Below are 24,046 nucleotides of genomic sequence, written 5' to 3'. Positions count from 1 at the left end.
TGTAGAAACCTCAGAATTCTTATGTATTCTCTGTTGATCTGAACAGTCTGGTAAAATTGGACATACACAAGATGTTTTAAATTCAAAATCACTGAAATCGGTTTACTCCATCACTAGATCTGCCTTGACATAGACAATCTTTGGACAATTAATACAAGTATATAATATCAGAGAAATCAAGTACAAAAATACAGAGAAAGAAAAGAGCTGGGAAATTTGACAAGAATGTTAGAGATAGGAGATTTCAGAAAGGTTTAGGCTGTGTTATATAAAGATCCCTTATGCTACTGTCCCAGTCAGAACTGATCTGTTGTATTTTTCTAACACATTTATTAACAAGCTCATAAGTTCTCATACTAAGCTCCAGCCAGACCAAATTTTTAAGATACACAAAAGCAGGATACCAGTCAGATGAAATAAACATCTACACAGGTATGGCGCTTTGCAACAGAAATAAGTACAAGACTCTACGACATACAATAATTTTATAAAAAATTTATAGTGATGGCAGTGGATAGTGGCTTTAGGTTATCTTTCAACATCAATTGTTTGCCACCACTAGAACTAACCACGTCTTAAAAATTAAGCATTCAGAATATAATACAACTGACAGCCCATTAAATCACTTACAATTCTCTCAGCTGTCACTACTTTCCACATTACATGGTGGTTATTCACATACAGAATTGTTGTTAAGATTAAAACTACCAATTCATCTTGAATTTCATAAATGTAATGTTACTCAATCATATCCCTACATTAATTTAAATAGTACTGTCTGAATGGACGCTGTGTGGCAGAACATGAGAACATTATCCCAGATTACTCACAAAATACTCCTTCGTACCTGAGACGCAATGATGCTGATTCTGCTGCTACACAGACACGGCCTATCTATACACATCCCCCAAATGGCACTTCACAAAGGTAAGCCTACTGAACTGAATACAAAGTGCAAAGGCCACTAAGTCCCACATTATCAAAGTATAAATATTTACACTTGTGTCTATTAATCATGAAACTAACCTCGATATAGCGTATTAAATATATTTCTGGAACCAATGACATAAAGACAGAAATAAAGTATAAATACTGGGAGAAGTCACATACTAGGCTGAAACCTTGGTGCAATATAGTGGTTTCCACAAAGGAAAATGGAATTAAAATACATGAAAATCACAAGCAATGTATTCACTAAATCAAGTTTATTAAATATATTCTTCAAACCAGAATTCACAACAATAAAATCAACAAAGCAGGAAAGTTCAGGCAGTGATCTACTATGAACTCTATTGAAATGATCAGGTTTGATTCCTGGCACAGGCACAAATATTTTCCGTCACCACAACATCAAGATAAACTGTAGGGCTCACCCTATCCAATGGATATAGGGGGCTACTCCCTGGAGATAAAGTGACCATAGCATAATGCTGACAACCAACCTCCATTTAGTGCTGAGGTTAAGATGAACTAAGCTTTATACCCTCACCCCCATATATTTATGTGGCATTACTTCAGCACAGGGATTTTCTTATGTGGATTGTGAACTTCTAGGTTAAGATGCAGGTGGTCACCAAAATTTTTGAGGGACATTTCATCTCCATCAACCCTAATATGGAGGTAAATGGGTACTCCAAAATGTCAGTAACCACCCACATTTAGTCATAACCCAGAAGACCACAATCCTAATTTTCACTACCATTAAAACATCAAACATAATATAACTCTGGCATTAGTTTATGAAATAAACACATAATGATCAGCTCTATCCTTTATTTCAAAACAAGGAAAACAGACTGTGGCTTCTGAAAGTTTCACATAACATTATTCACTTACACCCCAAATAAACAAATATTTAAACTCTAAATATAAATCCAAGCAAATGGGACTTAGTGGTCATGACAATGTGTACATAACTCTCCATAAACTGGTGATGGGTAGAGAATATTAATATTGAATACAGACTTAATAATCATGAGTATTTGGATTAACAAACAAGTCAGAATTATTGTGATGGTGTCATAATATGAGTAATTATGCTAATCTGAAAACAACTTTAGACAAAATTACATGTGATGATGTGATTTGCAGGTACCTACACAATCTGGTTTGTAAAAGTGGTGATAGGTTGGAGTTTTTGTATTCTATAGTATTAATGGAAGGTGATGGGAATTTAGAAACTTAACTATGTGCTGTAAGCAATTTTGCATGCACGTAGTTCAATTTCTGTCTTGCAAATAATTTGTAAAAGTGTTCAGTGCACAGTGTGTTTATGTATGTGTGGATGGGCGTGCATGTGCATTTACAAAACAAAGCTTATTTTGCTGAATGTGTAAATACTTTGGGAAATAATGAACTTGCATAAGAACTTAGAAAGAAGACAATGATAAAATTAGCAAAATGAAGATAGATTTTAAGGAATATCATGTAATTTTGAAATCATTTTCTACAAGACCATTTCAATACATTCCACAACGCTGTATATCAGTTAAAGTAGAATTTTATGGACACATGAAAGGAATTATTTGTTTTTACTGTTCTCTTGATACCATGACCACAATAACCTACTGTAGTTAAAACATATTTGTCAAAATATCTCTCAAAATTAAACCTTAATTTTTTAATGCTTGTGCCATTCAACATGAAATGAATCTGACTGTATATATTGTTTGATAGAAAGATGTATGGAATAATGTGTGATGAATCACTCATGCACAGGTCACCATTGGATGAATACTGGAGTAAAGGAAGCACAACTACACCCACTCCCTCACCAAATCCTAATAAATATATAAATAATTATTACAATAAAGATAATTCATATTTTGACAGCACATACAACACAACAAAAAATCCCCACACATTCAACCAACATTACACACAATCAACAAGCTACTTCTATTCAAGCACAACTAAAAACCCTTACGCATTCAACAACAATCAATATTCAACAACAAAAAATCCACTAAGTTTCAACATATTTGCCTCTTACTCCACAACAAGGAATCTGTACAACTTCAGCAACAACAAATACACAACAACAAAGAATCCTTATGATTTTGGTAACCTTAATCATTACACAACCAAAAGCAATGCCAACAGTCAGACTCCTGAACCAGTAAAAATTTTCCATAACTACAACCAATATTACTCAAGCAGCACAACAAAAAATCCATTTGTAGGATTCAATTATTATTCAACAACTGCTAAACCTGAGCATACATCTAACTCTGTCTATAAACTATTAAATAATAATTATAATGCATTTACAACCCCATCAACAACCACAACAAACAAAATCCTACCCAATTACATTTCTTCAGCATCACAAAATTCACCGTCTATTATCAACATGAATATAGAAGCATCAGTTTCTAATGGTAAGTATGTTCATTAATGAAGCTGCTGCAAATACACATTTCTGTTTCCCATAAAACTGCTTCATTTAATTCTACATAAAAGCAATCATCCTTTGTTTCTTAAAATATTTGCAGTTTCCTTTAAAAATAATCACGATATTTTAAATCTTCACTTTCCGTATACATTGTATACTTTAAATTCATTGAAACAAAATCTCACTTTTCTAAAAACAGATAAATAAAATGATAAAACACTTTTTTACATATCTTTTGATAATTAAAACTCAAATTAACAACTTCACATTAAACTGTCTCTCAAATAAATCTACATTCTTGCTAGTGACATTACCACTTAATAATACACATTACCATCACACATTTTAAGGCCATGTGTACATCTTAAAGACCCCATGTTTTTAACAAGGTACAATGGATCTATTCAATTCTGCTTTCTTTCATCAGCTGGAACACTCAACATCACCATCACACAAGAAGACAAGGTACAGATATCTGATACCTCTAAACCCAAAACAATGCATGAATGTGTCTGGAAGTTTCATATGGAATAAGCTTACTAATTTTAGCTCATAAACATATGAAAGAGACCTACTAACCTATATAATAATTCAATTTTTCTATTCTAGCCTTATTACTGCCTGTTCACAATAAGATGCTGACTGGTGAGTGGGTTCTCTCACATAACAAAATCACCCACCACTGCACAGGTTCAGCCATGTTAAAAAATTGTTTACAATAAAACTAGATCACTTACCTGATATTATGATGACCTCAACCATCTCAGTACATTTCACATATACATAACAAATTCTATGACATAAGTAGAAGTTCATCTTCTGTGACTTTTAGAATAACATTCTGGATTTTGATCTGTGAAGTTTCCAAAGAGTGTGGATTATTTCTGTAACTTTCTTTTTTATAATTTCCACAGAAATTGAAATCATAATTTCAGACCATAAAAATGTGATGGCCATGTGGTGATCATTTGCTCACTGAAAACAGTGCATACAGCCTGTAACAAATTTTCTGTGGTGTGTGTGAGTGCATGCACTCTTTTGCAATGTCCTGATGAAACTCCATAAAACTAATCTCCAAGAAATATGTTTGTTCAGTATCACATCTCTAAATGATCATATATGAATACAAACAATCCTCACAGTTGACTGGTCACAAGCACAGATATTAACTGCAGATTTATTGTGAAAGCAATGTCTGTTCATGTTAATGCACGACTCAGTGCATGCTGACCTCCAACTGGCTAAGCAACTGCTCAAATAAAATGCTGTAAATGTCTAAAGAATTGTGCTATGTGTATAGAAAAGAAGGTAAAATACTGAAATTAAAAGTCAGTCCTTTAAACCTGAGTTTAATTTTCAATGTCTCTTTGTGTGTGTGTGTGTATATATATATATATATATATATATATGAACAGGGTCGAAACTTTCAAACCATCTTCACCATCATGACAGCCTCAAATCTCTGACAAGAAAAGAGAAAATTAACTCACCTGGGCTATGTTCAATTTTAAAAGCATTACTGTGTATATGAATAAACATATGTACATATAAATATTACTGGTTGCTCAATACTACTGTAAATAGCTGCTTGGTTTTGGTATTTGTGCTTTATGAGTATATGGGTTTTTCAAATAGTTATGCATTTCAGTTATAGTGGTATGTAAGTATGCAAAATAGTCTTATAAAGCATTTAAGAAACAAATTTAAACACAGCTACAAGCCAGGTATTAATGCCGTCACTTATGTCCACTATAGAAGTTAAACATGTCTCAAAATTAAGTTCTCCTTCTGAGAGAATTTAGTTATGAAAAATAAACAAAATCTACGCTACAAAATTTGCTCTTAAACTTCTCATTCTTTTAAGAGCAAAGCCTAAGTCAGTTACAGGTTTCTAAATACTGCAGTGTACAGTCTGGTTATTTATAGGAATTTAGGCATTATATGCATAATTACATCAGCAGTTTATAAAAACACTTGTATATGCTGCCGTTTACTATGCAGATAAATGTGCTAAACTGATATGAGAAGATTTCCATGTTAAGATAGTCAAGAATCAAACACTACAAAACATATGCATACGAAACCTTTGTTTTCAGATTTTCAGCTTTTTGAACAAAGCAGAGCAGGAAAGTCTGTAAAAATATTAAAAACTCTTCCATCTGAGGAAGAGCTCCTTGTTACCACTTATCCAATCATACAATTTCTAGACGAGTTTATGCTGACTCACTGAAAAGGTATTTCAAAAGAAACTCTAAAGAGGATAATAAAAACATTGTTAAGATTGATAAAACTATTTTCCAAGAACTGGCAGTAAAAAATCAATGACAAGAAAAAAAATTGCTATATGATCCTGGAATCATTTTAATGGTAATCAAGAATGTAAACATTTTTCTCTGATAAAGCCTCATTCTGCCCTACCTACGATAGAACTGCTCTAGTCTCATAGGTGATCACAAATTTTCAGCATCTCCAGCAATGCCATAACTTTGTAACTATCAAGCAAAATTTCTCAGTTCACAAACTTTCTATGTAATATACAATTTTTGATGATCCAAAACTTCCATTCAGAATTAAATATCTTGACATAAGCTTTCTTAGAAACACTAAAATATTGCAAGCAATACTTCCTTCACATTATTATATGGTGCTATTTTGCAGTGGGAGACATTGACGGGTGTATCGACAGAATAGCCAACATTAGAGGAAGCATGACCTGTCGGGAGTTCCTTACTCACTATGGCTTCCAGTACTGTTCATACAAGTACATGCAGCGTAACTGCTGTGCATCACAGAGAGCTGTCTGTGCATCTGCTGCCACTCACCAGCAAGACTGAACCCTTAATCTTGCATGCCTGTGGTTATCACCATTATCAGCAATATGTCTAGAAACCACCAGATCCTCGTAATTCTGGGTGATAAATTATGAAGGCACTCAACGAGGTAAAAAACTTGCCATCACAGGTTTCACACATGTGCCTGAGCTGTAATTTTTATCTTGAATCATGTAACTGTAGTCAAGTATTTGCCTGATGATGGAATAATTTTAGTAATCTCAATGAGTGGATCTTCACAAACAGTTCACGCCATGAGTTATCCAAAAATATTATGCATGTTTATTGGTATAAGACATTCATTCCTGCCAAGACTTTGTTATAAAACACAGATGTGATACAATGATGCCAAATCATTATCCTGTAGAGTGAAGTTGACATCTTGTGTTCAAACACAAAGTTTCATGTATAAAATATCTAAAGAAACACATTCACAAGAAGAATACTCAGAAGAATTCTAAAGAACCCACCACATCCTCATATGAATTTGAGCCAATGTACTTAACTACAGAAGACCCGTGAACATCTTACATGCATTGGAGTTTGTCAAATTTCACCAATGAAGATGGGGATAAAAGAAATATTTACAGCATTAAGAAAAAAAGGCAAGATACTTTGGGGGAAAAGTTCACTTGAAGATAATATGCAATGTGTGGAACTGGCAGACTAATATGATCTCAATGTATGAGACAGTTCCCAGTTGGCTTCCCTAAAAATGATCAAGACACTAAAATAATTCAAGAAGCTTTCAAATACAGAATTTAATTTAACATAGCATTCAATATGCAACTGTGATAGTAGAAACATTAACTTATCACATATCCACTGACACCAAGTTAGTTTCACCAGCGCCAGACAACTGCTGAAAAATTGAAATTAAACAAGTTTTGTGACTTTAACGTTATTCCATTAGCATCACAAGGAACATTTATAAGATAAAGAAACAATGTTACTGCTGTGTCACTATTTCCTGTATGTAATACAAATGTTATGTAACATCATTACTCTCATATTCATAATCTTTTGGTATCACATGACACATCAATTGCTCCTTCTGATAAGCAGCTCAACACACAATGTCTTTGTGTTAGTGTAGGCAAATATAAATATGTAAAAATTACGTGTCAGAACAGTAACCACATACGTCATAAAAATTCTTTGATTTTCTTAAAAGTAGGAAGAGAGTGAAGTTGAAGCATGATAGAATTGAGTTGCAAATAGCATGATAAAAAACCATCTAGGCAGTAAAAACATATATTTTAAATTATTTATCATTCTTTCCCCCTATAGTAACTTCAACACTTTAATGATTTTGACAGGAAATAAAATTGAAAATAAATTATCTATAAGGAAACAATATAATTTAACTACAGACCATTAGTAAAATCATTATAATTTAATAACCAACACATACTGCTAAATATAATCTACAATTACCATTCAACACCAAATCCCCATTTTTTAATAAGGTATGTAAAAATGTTCCTTGTAAGATTAATAATAGACACAAAACAATCAGAATTCCAATTAATTCTATGGGATTACACACACAGGAAAAAATTAAGAAAGCCAAATCATATGAGCAATAATTTACTGCACATACTTGTGATCGAACTCCAAAACTGAAAAATGCTGACTTTTTCAGAGCGTTGTTTTTCTGTTCCTTGCTGAAGAAGCATAAGTTACAATAATTAAACCAATTAAACACTTGAAATTCATTAAAGTTATATGTGTAATGCTATAAATTTTGTATGCATATGTGTGTGAGTATGTGTGTGTAAATATTCATGTTTCAAATATTGCTGTAAGGTATTTATGGATCTTATTATTAGCTTGGGTTTCTATTAATAGATTGAGCTAGAAAACAAAGAAATTATGGATGTTTCAAAATATGAAAAGAAAATTCTGGAGTAACGGAGAATTTTTAGAATGCTACAGTGACACAACTTTTTAGTACACTGAAATGCTCCAATTCTGCTACCTGTGTATAAATAAGTTATTTCAACTTGCTGTAAAAAAACCCTCTTGCACTATGCACTATGTAAATGAATCTATCATTCTTCTAAATTTCAAGTAGAGAAGACTGTACTTGAAAATTTACATATCTAATTATTTTTCTTTTTAAGTTCCTATACACTTTTCACAATTAAATTTCACACAAATGACTTTTCAGTGCACCATGCTGTCATCTTACTACGCATATTGCAAGTTTCATTAAATTGTTCCCATGAAATTAAAAACAAATCTTCAATATAATGAAATAATTTGAAATGTGTTTAAATTCATTTCCTGTCACAACTCCATCACAGTGAAGACAGGACAGTTATGCAAATCTGAATTTAAAAATGCACTTCATGGCTCTGTAGACACAGCAAACTGTAATTCAGAGATCTGTAAACATAATACTTCATATACTGGCTTATCATATGAAATATGATTAGTGATGTATGCAATGAAAGCTATTTAATATCTTGAGCATTTGTCTAGTTTATATTTTATAACTGTCCTGTTATTAATAATTTTAATTCCCTTTAAACTTTATTGTAAAGGGATACAGGATATAAACCCCTGCATAAAATGGCTACCAGCTGGACTGTAACTTGGGATTAACTATTTAATAGCATGCAACTGCGCCACATGGCCAGTTGATCCACATGTAAACCATGACAGAGTTTATCAAGGTTAAGAGCACTATTAAAGCCCTGTCAATGCACACAGCAGGTATATATAGCCGTCCTTTTTAGCATGATTATGTAATGGTAAAGGCAACCCTGTGTCCTAGCAGCACACGGCAAAGGCATATAGGGGGCACAATGCTACAAGCATTAACAGCAGTATCAGTTGGGGATCAGTAGCTAACTTCACAAACACTTTACCCTCAGGGATACAGCCACTGGTACACACTGGGTAGGAAACTGGTTAGGCTCTGGTCTAATGTGAAGACAAAAATTCCTGTACCTGCCAGGAATCAGACCCTAGCTGTCCAGTTCACAGCCATTCACTTTAATGACTATTTGTCTCTTATAGCATAGTCAGATCATGTTCAATCCTTAGGGTTTTATGGATGACAGAGAAAAGCATACTTTACAGAGTCTATATTTATTACAGTGATTGAGTCAAGAATAATCAGATGGAAAAGATAAGAAAGATTTCAAATACAGAGAAAACCTAACTGATCTAGATGCAGGTGGGAGAATAATATTAATATGCATCCTAAACAAATAGACTGTGAAGATGTGAACTGGGTTAATATGGCTCTGATTGTCAAGCAGGCACTTCTGGTGATGATTAAGCACTTTTATATTACAATTAGTAGCTCTTGTGTTCTTAATCACAATATTATTCCTACTACTATTGTATGACATGTATCAATTCTATTATCAGTCATATTCTTGTAGATTATCAAGAAAACACCCTGCTCCATGCTTATTCTGCAAATTTGTTTAATAGCACCACAAGAATATAACACTTTGGGAAGTATGATGATATATGTGGTTCATTTGGATGACTTCTTTATATGGTTTTTGGAGGAAAACACTGAGGTCTTACAGTTCTATACAGTGGAAAATTTCATGTCAGGACTGGTGTTTTTGGATGGAATTAAAATGACCTCACTAATGGGAAATGGACAACCTCCAAAAAATCTCTTAATATAAATATTTCACAGAGACTGATGACACAAAACACATTGAAGAGTGATGAAGAAATTATTTTAATTAAGCACGTGCTTATTGGCAGAGGAGCAAAAGGAATGACAAGGGGCAAATAAATTCAACACACACTGATAAGAGTAAATTTCTTATTTTATTTTGAGGGAAGTGTATGTAGAAAATCTCATATATATTAATTAATTATAATTAAATATATCTCCACATTACTAAACTGAACAGACAGATGAATGAAAAAGTCTCTACTCAATCGGTTTTGCCTGAATAAGGCCAGCACTTCTTGCTGCAAACCTCAAAACCATTCCAACACTGGAAGAAAAAGAAAGAAATTTTGTACTGTGTGACAAAATATCAATATTATCCATTGTCCACTGTCTCAGGTACATTTTATATACATGATATTTTGAGAGTTGGTTCGTATATGTGATTACCATATTGACAGATATTTCATTATCTTTTAATAATTTTCAGAACAGAAGTAATAATTGCATTGAACCTCAGTTCTATCCAACAGCTACAATGCTAGCACACCAATGAGATAGCCCAGGAATGGTTGTTATAAATCTACTCATGTGTCAATTGTGATATGGATAGTGACACCTTGTGGTCTTTAAGGTAATTATCAATGTATGAAGAGAATGTATTACATCCAAAACAACAGTAACCACCTAAAATACTACACGGTGTCACAAACCAGGAAACCACAATCAGCAGTTTCAATGTCAAAAGAACCTTCAAACTCTTTGTTACGTATGCATTTTCTTTATATCTTGTAGTACTGGGAGTCACTCACAGCCTTTGCTGACTGATGGCCTGTTCTACTGTTCTAAGAAATAGCAACTCCTTCACTTTCTCAGTGATCCTGATTTCTTCCTTTTGGATGATTTCTGCTTCATCCCAGTGTGTTCAATGGTCCGCATTACAGGAGTGGACCTGGATGTCCTCCCATTTTCTGCATTGCAGTTATGTTCAATAATTTGGCTTTGAAGTGGTCTTCCTGTATCTCCTATAGATCTCCTTCCACACTTGCATATGATGCTGTATGTGTAATTCACTGATCCCTACATAAAACTCTTTGGTTTGGTCATATTCAGTATGCTCAATTTCAGAATGCCATACTAAAAATTGGGGACATAAAATTAAAAATAGTGCCAAAACAAAAATATGTCCATAAGTACTCAGGAAATTTAAAATTCTCCATGCTTACTGGTGTATACATCACTGTAAGAAAACACATGACCTCAAGTGCAGAAGTTGAAACTGTGTTGTGTCATGTGATGTGAGGGTAGGGATACTGACAGACCGGTTCTTAGTGAGATTCTGTAGAATCAACGTCAGCCCTTTCAAATCCTAACTATATGTTTATATATACATATACTATACACCTAAGAGTACTTCGCATGTAGAAAATATATTAATTTTACAGTTTTTACTACAACGTTCCATCAGATTTGTTGCAATTCAAGCCACAAGTTAGTGTTTTATTGTAAAGAATGAAACAGCAGTTTTTAACTGTTAGCTACCTGAATTAAATAGTTTTCAACTGTAGGTTATGCCACGTGGTTAGCTACCCCAGCTTTGTATCCAGATCTCAAGCCCAAACAATGGCCTGGAGACCAGCCATTCTGAGGCTATTCATGGTTTTCCTCCATCCTTCCATGTCATGACCACTTATTTCCACATCCTTTCCAATCATTAATTACCTTACCATCTGATACTACATAGTCTAAGCTACTGACAGCATCATTACATAAATCACAAATAAATAAAATTGTTTGCAACGCCACCATATTTTTGGTTTCCATTTTCATAAAACAGTACTCTTCACAAATGATGCATACTTTCTAAAAATCTATCACATACAAAACTTCAGGTCATATGTTCAATGGTGCTAATGTTGTTCCCACTGATAGTTATGCATGTACTGTTGATCATAGGTAGTTAAAAAACCTAACAAAACATTCATTCTACATGTGTGAGATTTAGATGAATCAGGAAAGATGAGTAGACACCAATAGGATACTACAGAAAATGACAACAATTTTACTATAACAGGTTAATGACTGTCTGTAAAGTGAATAACACCATGTCTTACCTTAAAATTGTGACTAGTCCAGCAGGCATAAATTTCCCAGAATTATAAAATCTGAAACCCATGAGACCTCCTAATGCAGCACTGGTACCAAGTAGCAACATAAAGTTGTTAGGATTTTGTGATGTTTGGTATGCTCCATAACACAGTATACTTCCAAACAATAAGCCAGCACCCAAAGAAGGTACACTACCTGTAAAATAACTCTTTTCTCAAAATAACTTAATTACATAAATAATGATGAAAACAACAAGTTCTAGGCAAAACCCATAAAGCCTCTTTTCTCATGGCACAGATTTTCAGTCTTACAAATCAAATGTTATGTACTGTAAGATAATAATCAGACAATGAAATTCAATATAACTCATAGGTTACATTTTGATTCATGTATAGATGTCCTCAAGACCAAATCCTACCAGTCAACTTTTATTTACTGCTTGAAATTGTAAATACATGTCCATGTCAATTGTGCATTACACACTATTATTGCTATTATCAACAGCAGTACTATTTTTTCTTGCAACAAACTTACTATTTAAATGTAGATTTTATGGATATAGCCTTAATATTGCAAATCATTGCAATGTTTCAAAATGACTGTCTTCTGGGATGTTGCACCATAAGTTTTCTAGAAATGTTATAATCTATCTTCATACAGAATTTTTTTGTCCTTATTTCCAATCATCCATCAGTCATTGTCAACCAAAAGCCAAATAAAAATTTTCACACAGCCACCATGTTATTTTATATTACTACAAAACATCATTTTGAAGCCTATCTTACATGATTCTAGGAAATTTTACTAGCTGAGCAACTGTTAGCTCATCAAGGACTCTGCTCCATGAAGATACTTGTGCTGTCTAATCCAGTAAGATAAGCAGAAGAAGAGAACTTGAAGACAAAGCTGTACTTAAACTCTAGAATGAATTTCCTCAATTTCAAACACAATTTTTCTGCGGTGATTTCACAACTGCTAGCAACATGGCGATATAAATGTTGTAATGAACCATGACTTTGCAATAATAAGCAGTGACTCATCAAGTTTAACACACAACTGCTCCACAGAAGTGGATGATGACTCATAATACTTAAAAAAAGAAACTCAATGCCAAATACAGTACTTATCTTAAAGTTTAGATTTATTCCATATTCTCTTCAGTACCTACAAACAGGTACAGATGTTATATGTAGGGCTTGGATTGAAACACAGTTTAGCAATATTCTTTCATTTAACTAATAAAATATAAATCAGTCCATCAACCACTCAATTTGTAATAATTTTTCATTAACCTACTAAACTGTTTAACTGTAGCTCATGCTGATATAGGAGGAACATTTCAGTTAAATGGCCTCTAAAGTATTGTTTAATATGACAGTAGTCATTCTAATTCAGTATGTTCAGTTTCAATTATGCTGCAGGGATTGACTATACAGTACATTTTGGAAAAAACTTGTTCCTATCTTTGTTAAACATTTCCATCCACGTGTAAGATTTGACGTTTTCACAGCGGTGAGTATGAAGATTTCTATCTTCTAGGTTGTTGCGCTGTGTAGTCTGGTCAATGTTAACCAACGTTTCAGAGGTCATACTGCCTCCGTCATCACCCTGATCACAGAGGCAGTATGACCTCTGAAACGTTGGTTAACATTGACCAGACTACACAGCGCAACAACCCAGAAGACAGAAATCTTCATTTCCATCCACAATGACAGGTTAGCAGGATTTACATATTAATAATTTGGTACCTCAGAGATAGACAGAAGACTGGTGTTTGATTACTGACAGGAATTTCTATTTGTAACATGACAGCCAGCAAAATTCATCTTGATCCCACAAATATGAGAATAGTGTAATGCAGTGAAATTCTGTGTGGTTCTACAATTTCTGTATTTTGAAATCTACCAATGTCACAAATCACTGAAGTCTATAATTTTGTTTAACATTTCTCATACACAGATATCTATCATAAAGGGCATTAAAAACACACAATTCAGCATGGAGCATATGAATCACATTTAAATTTCATTTATATGAACAGAAAGAATGACAATACTATACATATATATCTTAAAGTCACCATAATAATATTTTGTATTTCTTCCTTGCATATACTTCTGGTTCTAAACAAGAACAGTTGAAAGTATGTCTAGTATTATAAAATTGTGCAGTGTTGAACGGTGTTCTGGAAGCAACCGGTAACAATCCCAATAGAGGCCAAGAAATCCAGACTAGAAATTTTATGACTTACTTTATTTCAAACGAATTCCGAAAATCTCAAAAACATGCGACTTCTTCCTATCATTCGCAATTCTTATGTCACACTCGGCATTAAGTAGCTAATCTCTGTAGTCCGATGACTTAAAAGCCTTATAGATGCTAACCAACAATTAAAAATTAGAGAACCATTACAAACTTAACACACCATTTTCTTCCTCTGTAACACACTTGAAAATGTTTAAAAGAAATTAGTAATTCATGATTTGAAATTAACCTTACCAGCTCTCGCATATCCCACAATGCCACCAGTTGCTACGGTAGCAGCATAAGCAAAACTTAAGAAATCAATAGGCATGGTTAAAGTCTTCCTTTATCAACAAAAACAACTAAAACCTGACACCACCCTAGCTTCCACGCTTTATCAACCGAATATTTTGAACGGAGAAAACAACTTTCGCAGACGGAATGACTTGAAGGTTTATTGTATTCGATCATAACGATAGTTAAAATCGATAGTCTTGAAGGATTTCCTCGTACGCTCATGTACAAAACGATTTTCGATAAGGGGTCGACATAAGGATGAGAAGCTATGTAATACTTTCAAAACATATATTCAACACACTTTTAAATTAGAGTAAACGTACAAAACACAGTAAAATATCATTAATTTTCAAATACACCAACGTAGTTAATATGTCACTATAGTATAGTATATATTCTTTCGTTTTTATTATACTTGCAGCGTTGCATCATTAGGACTTATCGATATTATATCGTAGTACAGTCATATCAAAAATAGAAGAGTACAACATGCGCGAAGTGTGTTCAGTATAAATACATTGAAAAGGGTTTATATAGTTTGACAGGTGGTCTCTCATTTCATTAGTAGCGTTTCAGTACAGCGAAGAGCATTACCGTAAGACGTATAAAAACTGGTGCCGAAGTTTAGACGGAATAGCTACATAGGAATGTTGAGCCACCTACCTCCAAGTGTGAAGAAAATTTGCGTTCACACCGGGAATATACTTAATTTGAACGAAGTAAAGAAAAAAGCGGGGCAGAATCCTACAGATGAAGTAAGGGCTGCTGATCTAAACTCAATTAAGTTTAAAATAAGGAAATATTTTAAGACGTTTTTGCAATTGTCATTTGATCGATTACTCAAGGACGAAATGAGTCTGCACTTTGGTGTATGGTTACGTTTGTGATCATAACTTGACAGCTCTATAAAATGTATGGTACCTGTACCTGTATTAATAATAATCTCTTTATAGAACGTTATGCTGAACTGCCCTCATTCTAGTCTTTTCATTACTGATGACTGATTGTTGTTTCATTTCTGTACTAATTTTATGAAACATTTTTCAGCTCATAGAAAGTTTGAGGATCACACTAGCTAGTTGGCAGCCATCCAGCAATGAGGGTGATACTATTCGAGTAAGTCATAAGTCATATGTGTTGCACTGTAGTTCTTGAAGGCAGGGTGCATATAATGATGATAGAGTTTGGAAGTTTAAGTTGAATTTTGTCAAGTTTCCTCCTATTTTACAAATTTAACAGTTGTCTACTTAGGATAATTTATTACTTTTCTCCCCAAAGTAATACAGATATAGTGGTAATAAATTTGCTCACCACACCATGCTCAAAACTGACAGTTTTCATTCATGGTGACAGGCTTTCCAACAAGTGATTGCAGGAATGGTATAAGATACTAGCTGTAGCACTCAGACACCATAAGCATAATTTTGGTACCAGCTTAAAAATATGAGAATGAGTACCTAATGAAGTTTGGTTTTGTTGTAGTCTATTGATTTATATTAGTTTTTCTAGATTTATTTTATTTAATCAATTTAGTTTTGTATCTACCTGAAACTCATTTCTTCATAAGTTATGAAGCATATTTCAACTTAGTAGCATACCATTTTATTTTGTATACCCAAATATATCTGCATAAAATTAATTAATAGATTTCAAAATAAATGACTAACATTTATCACAGAACCTCTGTACAACTATACCTCATGTTGTAAGTAGCTCATTTTGACTTTTGTACAGTGACATTTTACATCAGTAAAACTAGCCAATATACCCAAATAGGAGGATGTCTCGTGGCCATCAGTGTATGTGAGTGTGTTAATAGGATTGTCTTTACTTACAGGTTTATCGGATGGAAGATGGGCTGGGATTCAAACTTGATTCAGAAGAAAGAAGAGGGTTAAAAGTTAGTGTGAAGGTTTTTATATCATCTCTAAAGAAAGAAGCTCTGATAGAAGCTCTTGATAGTGGTAAGAGTACATCTGATCATAAATACTGACTGATAAAAGGAACATAATATTAATTTTGCATTTACTAAATTCTGCCATTGGACATTGTCCTAAGTCAGTTTAATCCATTCTATATCCCATAACCTGTTTCCTTACAATCCATTACAATTCATCTAATTATTATATTCCAAACTACATGGCCATTTAAGTGACCACCGTATCACCTAAGCTAGCAGGTAGCATCACTGTTGCCATTAACAGTAAGGTGTGGTAAGGTAGTGTAATTTGAAATTGAATGAACTTGACTAGTATTTTACTTATTTGAAATTTTGATTGCAGTGTTTACTGCACTTCATACATCGTGCATTGATTCGCTGGTTCTTGCATACCCTTGGAAAACAGAGCCTAGCCTCCTTCTGCCTGGTCTTAAGGAGCTGTGGCAGGTACTGGAAGAGTATGTGGAGCATCAAAAGCTAATCAGCATTGGTGTCAGTGATGTTGAGACAGACGCCTTCATAGCATTGCACGGTTGGGCTCGGGTATGTTACTGATACTCTGTATAAACTGTTTGCTAGAAGTTTTAAAAAGTACTCAATAGTCAAATTTCTGTCATGGAGATAAAATGCAGCTGACTTTGAATACAAACAACAGAAAAGTAAATGTACTGGTGATTAAACTTTCAGCATAGTTGAATTGCTCTGAGCATAACATGATGGCAAATAAATGAAGACTGTTCACTATGTTTGTATATTGCCATTATGCGGAGTACAATATATGTTGAAGTAATATACATACTAGCTCTTTGTTAATTTTGCAGTGACATGTATTTAATAAACTATTCTTTCAATGTATTATTTATTTATTTTTATTTTTATTTATTTTTATTTTATTTACAAGTTCCAAGAATCCAATAGTAGATATAGAACACGTCACAAACTCAAGTATAAAAACATAAAATACATACATTAAAAAATTACATCTAGACAAGCAGCGTACTAAATTCAAGACAATATAATTAGTATTTTTATTACAATAGTTATCCAATTAAGTACTCATTAATTCCAATGAAACTGCAATGCCACACATTTTTTATTATAAAAGTTTATTATGTCTTGAATTTTTTTAGATAAAGCCAAGTATTATTCAAATCAACTTGGCAAGTTGTTGCGTAGTACCGCCAGCACTCCAAGCTTTCACTAAAGAACATGATGTTCAGCTTCTAACACACAGCGATCCTTTTGGTAAGTTATTTTTCTTGCCATTTCTGAATGCAATGAAATTAGAATACAGAGTCTTTAGTCTGTAATTGCCAACACATTTTTCCTTAGTTTTTCAAATTTACTATGGATATTATTATTTAACCAATGTGACTGACTAAATTATGTGGTATTATAGGATGTCAAAGTTGGTGAAACAGTTTTCTGCACAACACTTTAATTGAATTTCCTATTAATTCAGTAAATGATTGATATATATTTTCTTAAAGTTAACTGTTTGTCTTCTTTCTTACTTTAACTCAAACTATAAGGAAACTATGAAGAAGACCGAGGTGAGTTAATCTATATGTATTGTTACATACTTGTCACATGTGGTTCAGTGAACTAATATAAAACTTACGCCTTCCTTCCATTGCGAATAAAGTGTAATCTGTACAGTTTAAAGCAGCTGTCACCAGTAAGAATATATGTGATGCTAATGTTGGGATTTGAGAACTACCACTACATCTGAGAAATCATATGTAATGCATATCCTACATTGTATTATCTGCCATACTTAATTTTTCTTTTATAGAAATTCTACCACGGGCAGCCCTGAATGAAGTATTTGGATCGAAAGTTGACAATGGCTTTAATTCAGTTGAACTGCACTGGGCACTGAGGTTTCAAGTACACGTAAAGTGCCGCGGGGTTTTGTGTAGCAAGGGCTATCTTTTAAGTGTACACCACTTACCAGGAAAAGGTGGAGAGGGGGTAGCTTCATTAATTGAGCTGCCGAAACCATGACTCATATGATATATAAGATCTTAACATTTCCACTGCTTGTTTGGCATATTGTGGCCCAGTCTTTGGGTATAACTTTCCAAGAGAAAATGCTGCGAAACATAAAGAATTGTATATCCTCAGGTTTCCTTTCTGATGCAGGTTAACCCATTTTCAATCAAATCACTTTGCCCCTTGAACTGCCTGCAACATGTAGAATCTTTCGAAGGTGTGTTTTTATATTTCACATAATTGCTTCAAAAATTGAAAAACTGTTAACATGGTTTGATGTGAAAATAAAGAAATCTGCTTCCTGCAGGCAGAAAACTATTTTCTTGTGTAAAATAGTAAGTTTACAAAAATTTGCTTTTGACTCATTTTTAATAGCAATAAAAAACTCATAATAAAAATAATACAAGACTGAATGAAAAATGTCTTCATTAAAAAAAAGTCTGATTTAATTTAACATCAAATCTTTTCAGAAACAGCTTTTCCCAGTGTTATAAACATAGTATTTATGTGGGCACCATGGCCAAAATTTGTTACAAATGGGTTAAGGGAAACAACTGCGGCAAAGTCTCGATTTAATTTATATAAAATACATTTAAGCTACAATATTTATAATGCAGCTTTCTTATATAAAACAAATTATAACTCCTCTGTATTTTTACCTACACAGCCATCGTATTTCAGCACACTTTGAAGCATTTACCTTTTTCATAACTAAGAAGATGGTTTCATGGTTTGACCACCTTTTATTTAGAATAGATTTGTACCACTACTTGCCTTTTGTTATAATTAGAATTAAGAGTCTTTCATAAGGTTAACAAATTAAGGCATACTCTTCCTGATAACTGGAATATACAATTATAATGTGAATGTTGCAGTAACCTATGTGATATTTAAAGAATATTGGATATGTCATCTGATTTAAAAATCTGTCGCTATATAATGTTAACAGTGAACTTCAGATTACAGGGTATGAGGTTTATGCAGGTGTTTACATTTTATAAAAAATACATTTAATGTAAAGGAAAATTCAAGCAGTGTTGAAGAAAAGTAACATCAAAACAAGGTATAGGGTTGTTCATATTATCTTGAGCAAATTCAAGGTGAAATACAGATAACTTTAAGTGCAGCATAGTATATGTTACTAGCTTAATCTGTATGATTATTTCTCTTGGGCTCTGTCAATTGTATAAGTGTCCTTTAATTAAAACTACAATATTTTGGATGCTGGCTTTGCTTTTGTCTGCAGGTGGGAGGGCAGAACTACTTAATTAGGCTCCATGGTCAAGCTAATCTCATTAATTCCAAAAGAACAAATATACATGTTATGTTACAGTGTCATCAGAAACCTTTAAATTTCACTTAATGTCTTGTTAGCAATAAAATCTGTGTGGACAGGATTTAAAAACCTTCTGTGATTTGAGGTCGCCAAGGTTATGATCAAACTAGCATCAAGAAGAATAACAGCTCCTTCACTTAATAATTTTACACTTTACTTTCAAAATGTGAATTCAGCCCCAGTGGGTAAATTGTCATTACACTGGCTGTTATACTTCTGCCCCGTGTTAACATGTTTTTGTGATAATGGTGCACTAACTCTTATCGGCCATGTGTAATAGTGAATGTGTGATCAAACTGCCTGCAGATCACAGTAACATTAAACAGAGTTTAAAGTCCAGCTGACTGCTCCATAGTATGGGGTTTTAAGTACTATATTCTTGTATGATAAAGGTTAAGTTCACAGATAATAGTTTTTTCAAAATGTCTATAGCAACATGTGAACTAAGTTAACTTTTTCAGTTAATGAATTAATTGAATCTCACATTATGACTTGTTTCCAAGATAATTTTGAAAACGCCTACTGACCTCGCTGGTGGGATGCCAGATAAAGACATTAAATGAAATGTGTACCAAATATTTCTTAAAGTTTGTATGACAGTAGTGAATTAACCAATTACAAAACTGTTATCAAATGGTATCCTAACAAATGTATCTGCACTTCTCTGCATTAAGTAACAAGCATGAAAAGTCTTGCTCATTGAAACCTACAGATTTGTGAAAAAGAGGGAAGACTAATGTTTATGAAAGGATCATTCCAGTTATTGCATATGATGTAGCAGTGTAATAAGGTACAAAGATGATGTGGGGAGAAATGGTGATATTTCAGGTTGTCATGTTGGCAAGGATGAAGAAGACAGTCATCTTTGAGGGGGGGAAACGGTCATTTACTGTTGTGCATCTGAAAATTTGATGAATATAATTATGATGTTCAGAGTGAAAATTCTAATTCTGAGAAATATGGTCAGTGTCAATCATTTTCTTTCTGAGATAAATAATTTCTTAAAAATTTAAATGTTACACAGCATATTGAATGTCACTTCAACAGTGCGTGTTTCATTATATGTCGAAGGAAGTGGCTGTGAATTTTGGTTAGAAAAATGTTTTCATATTTATGCTGACTGGTCAACGCTACTTCCTTAAATTCTTGTCAGCATTCAACATATTTTACAGAAATTACATTGCATCACCATCCAAATGTGGAAGCTGCATGCCCCCCTGTGATAATGAACAGAACTAATTAGCATTCCTTCACACATTATCTTCTTTTGCAAATCTGACCAATTTTTTAAATATCTACATAGAAAACCAGGTACCTATGATGACCTATGACCATTTTATCAGAAATTTAGCCAATCCTAATTGCACATGTCCTAGGCTTGCAGCCAGACTTGTGGGTTTAAATGCTGCATTAGCGTGGATACTTGTGTGCGTTTTTCATCACTGTATATTATTCTTGTCACCACCACAACTCCCCTGCCTCACCCCTCATTTGGGAGTTCCGCCTTTCTGCCATGCAGACAAAACATGACAAAATCCTGAAAGTGATTTCCATTCTTGAGCACGCCTGGAAAATACAGACATTTGGAGGAAGCTCAGTCAATTGTTGTAAAATCACATTGCAAATGTGTCTTGAACATGTAATAGCTCTACACCTGAAGAAATCACATAGTTAAAATCTTGTTGCAAACATCTCTTGCATGTAAGACAGCTTCATGCTTGGAGAAAGCACTTGTTGCACCTAAATGATTGTACTGCAGAAATGCCACTGTATTTAACTTCAGTACATTAGATAACACTAAAAAAATATATGTGTGTAATTTAGAATTTTAGCCAGAGCAGAAGGTCCATGGTAAACAGTAGTTGGGATAAATAATTCTATCCATTATATGGGTTTTATCAGTATTAGTATTGCAACTTAGTTACACGACATGGGTACCCTTGATGGAACCTATGATTTTTTTGAATATGTGCGTTTAGTGATTCACATTTCTTGGAATGCTTGACACCATTTTGAACAAGCATTTTCATTGTTAAATTAAGATCAGTTTTCTCATATATTGCAGATTTAATTTATTTATTATAGCCATTTTGTTTGTATGATGTTTCATGTCTGCTGCATAAATATACTTATGTAAACTTTTATGTATTTTTAATTAGTGAACTTGATGACAGATGTAATCATATGTATATGATATTGAAGTAGATGTGCAAGAATATATATACATATAAATACTGCATGTATGTACTTAAAAACTAGGATGCACATACCAGTGAAGGCTGTGTTTAGAGTAGAGGTTGACGGGCTTTATCCTTCTCCCTTAAATGTGTGGGACAGTATGAAAGGAATTTTTTTACTTTTTGGACAAAAGAAAGATATTATAATACAAGGACCAACATTCATGTCAGTACTGTAATTGACTTGTGAATCTCTGTAATAAAATGTAGATATTGTGAATTGATTTTCAAAGGTTCCTTCTCCCAAATATAAAATCCTATATACACTACTGGAAGAGGCATAGAGAAACAATTATAGAAGTTATCGCATCTATTTTACGTGTATTCATTTTGCAAACTTTTGTGTTTTATACGTACATAACAGAGAAGAAATGAGGAAATGTGCACTGGTGGACAAAGATAATGCAAGCTTTTAGGCTTTAATAATGGCTTTGAAGTAATCAGGAAGGTGAAGTTGACTTGTAAAGTTAGTTTCTTATGAAGTAACAGATGAGTGTGAAGACAGAAAGAGAAACTTAGGGCAGGTAACAAGATGAGACAACGATTTATGTTTCAGATCAACTTACAAATTAATATGCGGTAATCATCAATGGTGATATAGTTAGCTACTCATTAGTATTACATGGTTCCTTAGGATTTTTCATAAGATAAATTGTTCATTCAAATAGAAAGTGATGCACAGTAAATAAATGATATATTGCACTGATGTATTTAGTGGGAGGCAAAAGTATTATTACTTACTTATATAATTATATATTAATATACTTTGGAGCCAAAGATCATTTGAATATTCAGGAATCCAGTCTGTACCACAAAGAAAATACAACTCTTCACCATTGCAGAGATCAACTGTAGGATTTGAGGTTTTCATGGTCATAAGTCTGAAGATGGTTATCTTTTAGGTTACCAGAATGCATGATGCTACAACCCAGAAGACAGCTATCTTCAAAGATCAATTGGTTAATGCTGTTTAAGGAAATAATCATATGAAACCATAAAAAATAAAATGAAGAGTTCCTGATTGTTGAAGCAATTGGAACATACAGTTACCATTGGATTTTAGAAGGTTAAGTAAATAAAGTGAGGTGAATCACCATGCTGCATTGCCATTGTCCTGTTGATGTTGGTCTTCTGGGTTCCAAGTTGTAAGCAGATACCAGTAGTTTGGAGAAACATACTGTCTCTGGAACAGTGATATCTACCTACAAACCCACATGGCATTACAACCCACAAGAGTAACAGTAACACCTTCGACATCATGAGAACCTCAAATCATCATCCTTTCTACCCTAAGATTATACAACAGTCACATACCTTCTTCTACCAGATCCAATATTAGGAATCCTCCCTTTATGCCTGAAGACAAAGAAAGTCCATCCTTCAAAATGATGGGCCACTGATGTCATGTGTGCCCACGAAATTTTACATAAAATATACATTTGCCACAGGTGAAATTAAAAGCCACTGTCATAATGATCACAGTGTTCTTATGGTTCAAAATTATTAAATGTCCTATTGCAAATTTGTGTTTTCTCTTCAACGTCAGCTTTTCGAACTCACCATAGTCTGTTAATTTATTAGAATGGAAACACTGGCAGTGTGAAAACACCAGTTTACACATTTATTTTTGTAACAGAAGCACACTGTCGCAGTTTCAGTAACCACGCTGCAAGGCAAGAAGTAAGCACTGCTCGTTCTATAAATTGTAAGATGGCGCGCTAAGCGATTATGACTACTGACGCTACCGTGACAATTTCTAAAACTAAATACATAAGGCTCTCTGACTCTGCTGGTAATGTTTCAGCGTAATGTCTAGTTAATTTAATAATGATTGCCTGCCACACACTGATGAACATTGAATTAGAACCTGTGTGTGAGAAACAGCCACGATCTAAATGTACTGTTTCGACAATTGTCTGTTTGGACTGCAGGAAACTAAGAACATCTGTCAGGTTAGCCGGTTCCAGGCTGAGATTCTGGACCTTCCGAATACGAATGAGGAGTGCGAACAGCTC

General features: G+C 33.6%; 4 protein-coding genes across 14 annotated transcripts in view; 2 read left to right on the top strand and 2 right to left on the bottom strand.

Annotated features, from left to right (window-relative positions):
* sona (sol narae metalloprotease) overlaps positions 1-8,496 on the top strand; it is a 103,394-nt gene extending 94,898 nt beyond the window's left edge. For 4 of the 7 annotated variants that reach the window (XM_022058311.2, XM_022058312.2, XM_022058309.2 and 1 more), the window contains exons 15-17: positions 773-927; positions 2,719-3,380; positions 6,053-8,496. In XM_022058311.2, the coding sequence (XP_021914003.2) occupies positions 773-927; positions 2,719-3,380; positions 6,053-6,228 (993 nt within the window). In that variant the 3' untranslated portion in view covers positions 6,229-8,496. Of the gene's footprint in view, positions 1-772; positions 928-2,718; positions 3,381-3,821; positions 3,860-5,490; positions 5,629-6,052 lie in introns of all 7 variants that reach the window. The other 3 variants (XR_015533649.1, XM_022058315.2, XM_087342865.1) reach the window with 3 other exon arrangements.
* Positions 8,497-10,010: 1,514 nt separating this feature from the next.
* Positions 10,011-14,717, bottom strand: LOC110827062 (transmembrane protein 14C). Its single transcript, XM_022058336.2, has 3 exons — positions 14,483-14,717; positions 11,989-12,178; positions 10,011-10,202 (listed from the first exon to the last, which is right to left on the bottom strand). Exons 1-3 carry the CDS (start codon positions 14,556-14,558, stop codon positions 10,136-10,138), a joined length of 333 nt encoding a protein of 110 aa, XP_021914028.1. The 5' UTR covers positions 14,559-14,717; the 3' UTR covers positions 10,011-10,135.
* A 259-nt stretch (positions 14,718-14,976) lies between these two features.
* On the top strand, positions 14,977-22,251 carry Gclm (Glutamate-cysteine ligase modifier subunit). Of its 2 annotated transcripts, XM_022058328.2 has the most exons (7): positions 14,977-15,279; positions 15,572-15,640; positions 16,362-16,488; positions 16,807-17,006; positions 17,594-17,708; positions 17,996-18,016; positions 18,259-22,251. In XM_022058328.2, the coding sequence occupies exons 1-7, from the start codon at positions 15,172-15,174 to the stop codon at positions 18,468-18,470; spliced, it is 852 nt and encodes a 283-aa protein (XP_021914020.1). In that variant the 5' UTR covers positions 14,977-15,171; the 3' UTR covers positions 18,471-22,251. The 2 variants fall into 2 exon arrangements, with proteins under 2 accessions (XP_021914020.1, XP_021914021.1); XM_022058329.2 differs by lacking the exon at positions 17,996-18,016 and having other exon boundaries at positions 14,982-15,279.
* The window catches only part of LOC110827061 (uncharacterized), a 283,738-nt gene continuing 280,361 nt past the window's right edge, over positions 20,670-24,046 (bottom strand). For all 4 annotated transcript variants that reach the window (XM_087342869.1, XM_087342870.1, XM_022058332.2 and 1 more), the window contains one exon: positions 20,670-21,360. In XM_087342869.1, the coding sequence (XP_087198995.1) occupies positions 21,282-21,360 (79 nt within the window). In that variant the 3' untranslated portion in view covers positions 20,670-21,281. The remainder of the gene's footprint in view (positions 21,361-24,046) is intronic.

This window comes from Zootermopsis nevadensis, unplaced genomic scaffold (genome assembly GCF_977971745.1).
Source record: "Zootermopsis nevadensis isolate Lab colony 2312 unplaced genomic scaffold, Znev_1.0 Znev_ptg000004l, whole genome shotgun sequence".
Classification (NCBI taxonomy): Eukaryota; Metazoa; Arthropoda; class Insecta; order Blattodea; family Termopsidae; genus Zootermopsis; species Zootermopsis nevadensis.
This window is presented reverse-complemented; position numbering and strand designations above follow the sequence as displayed.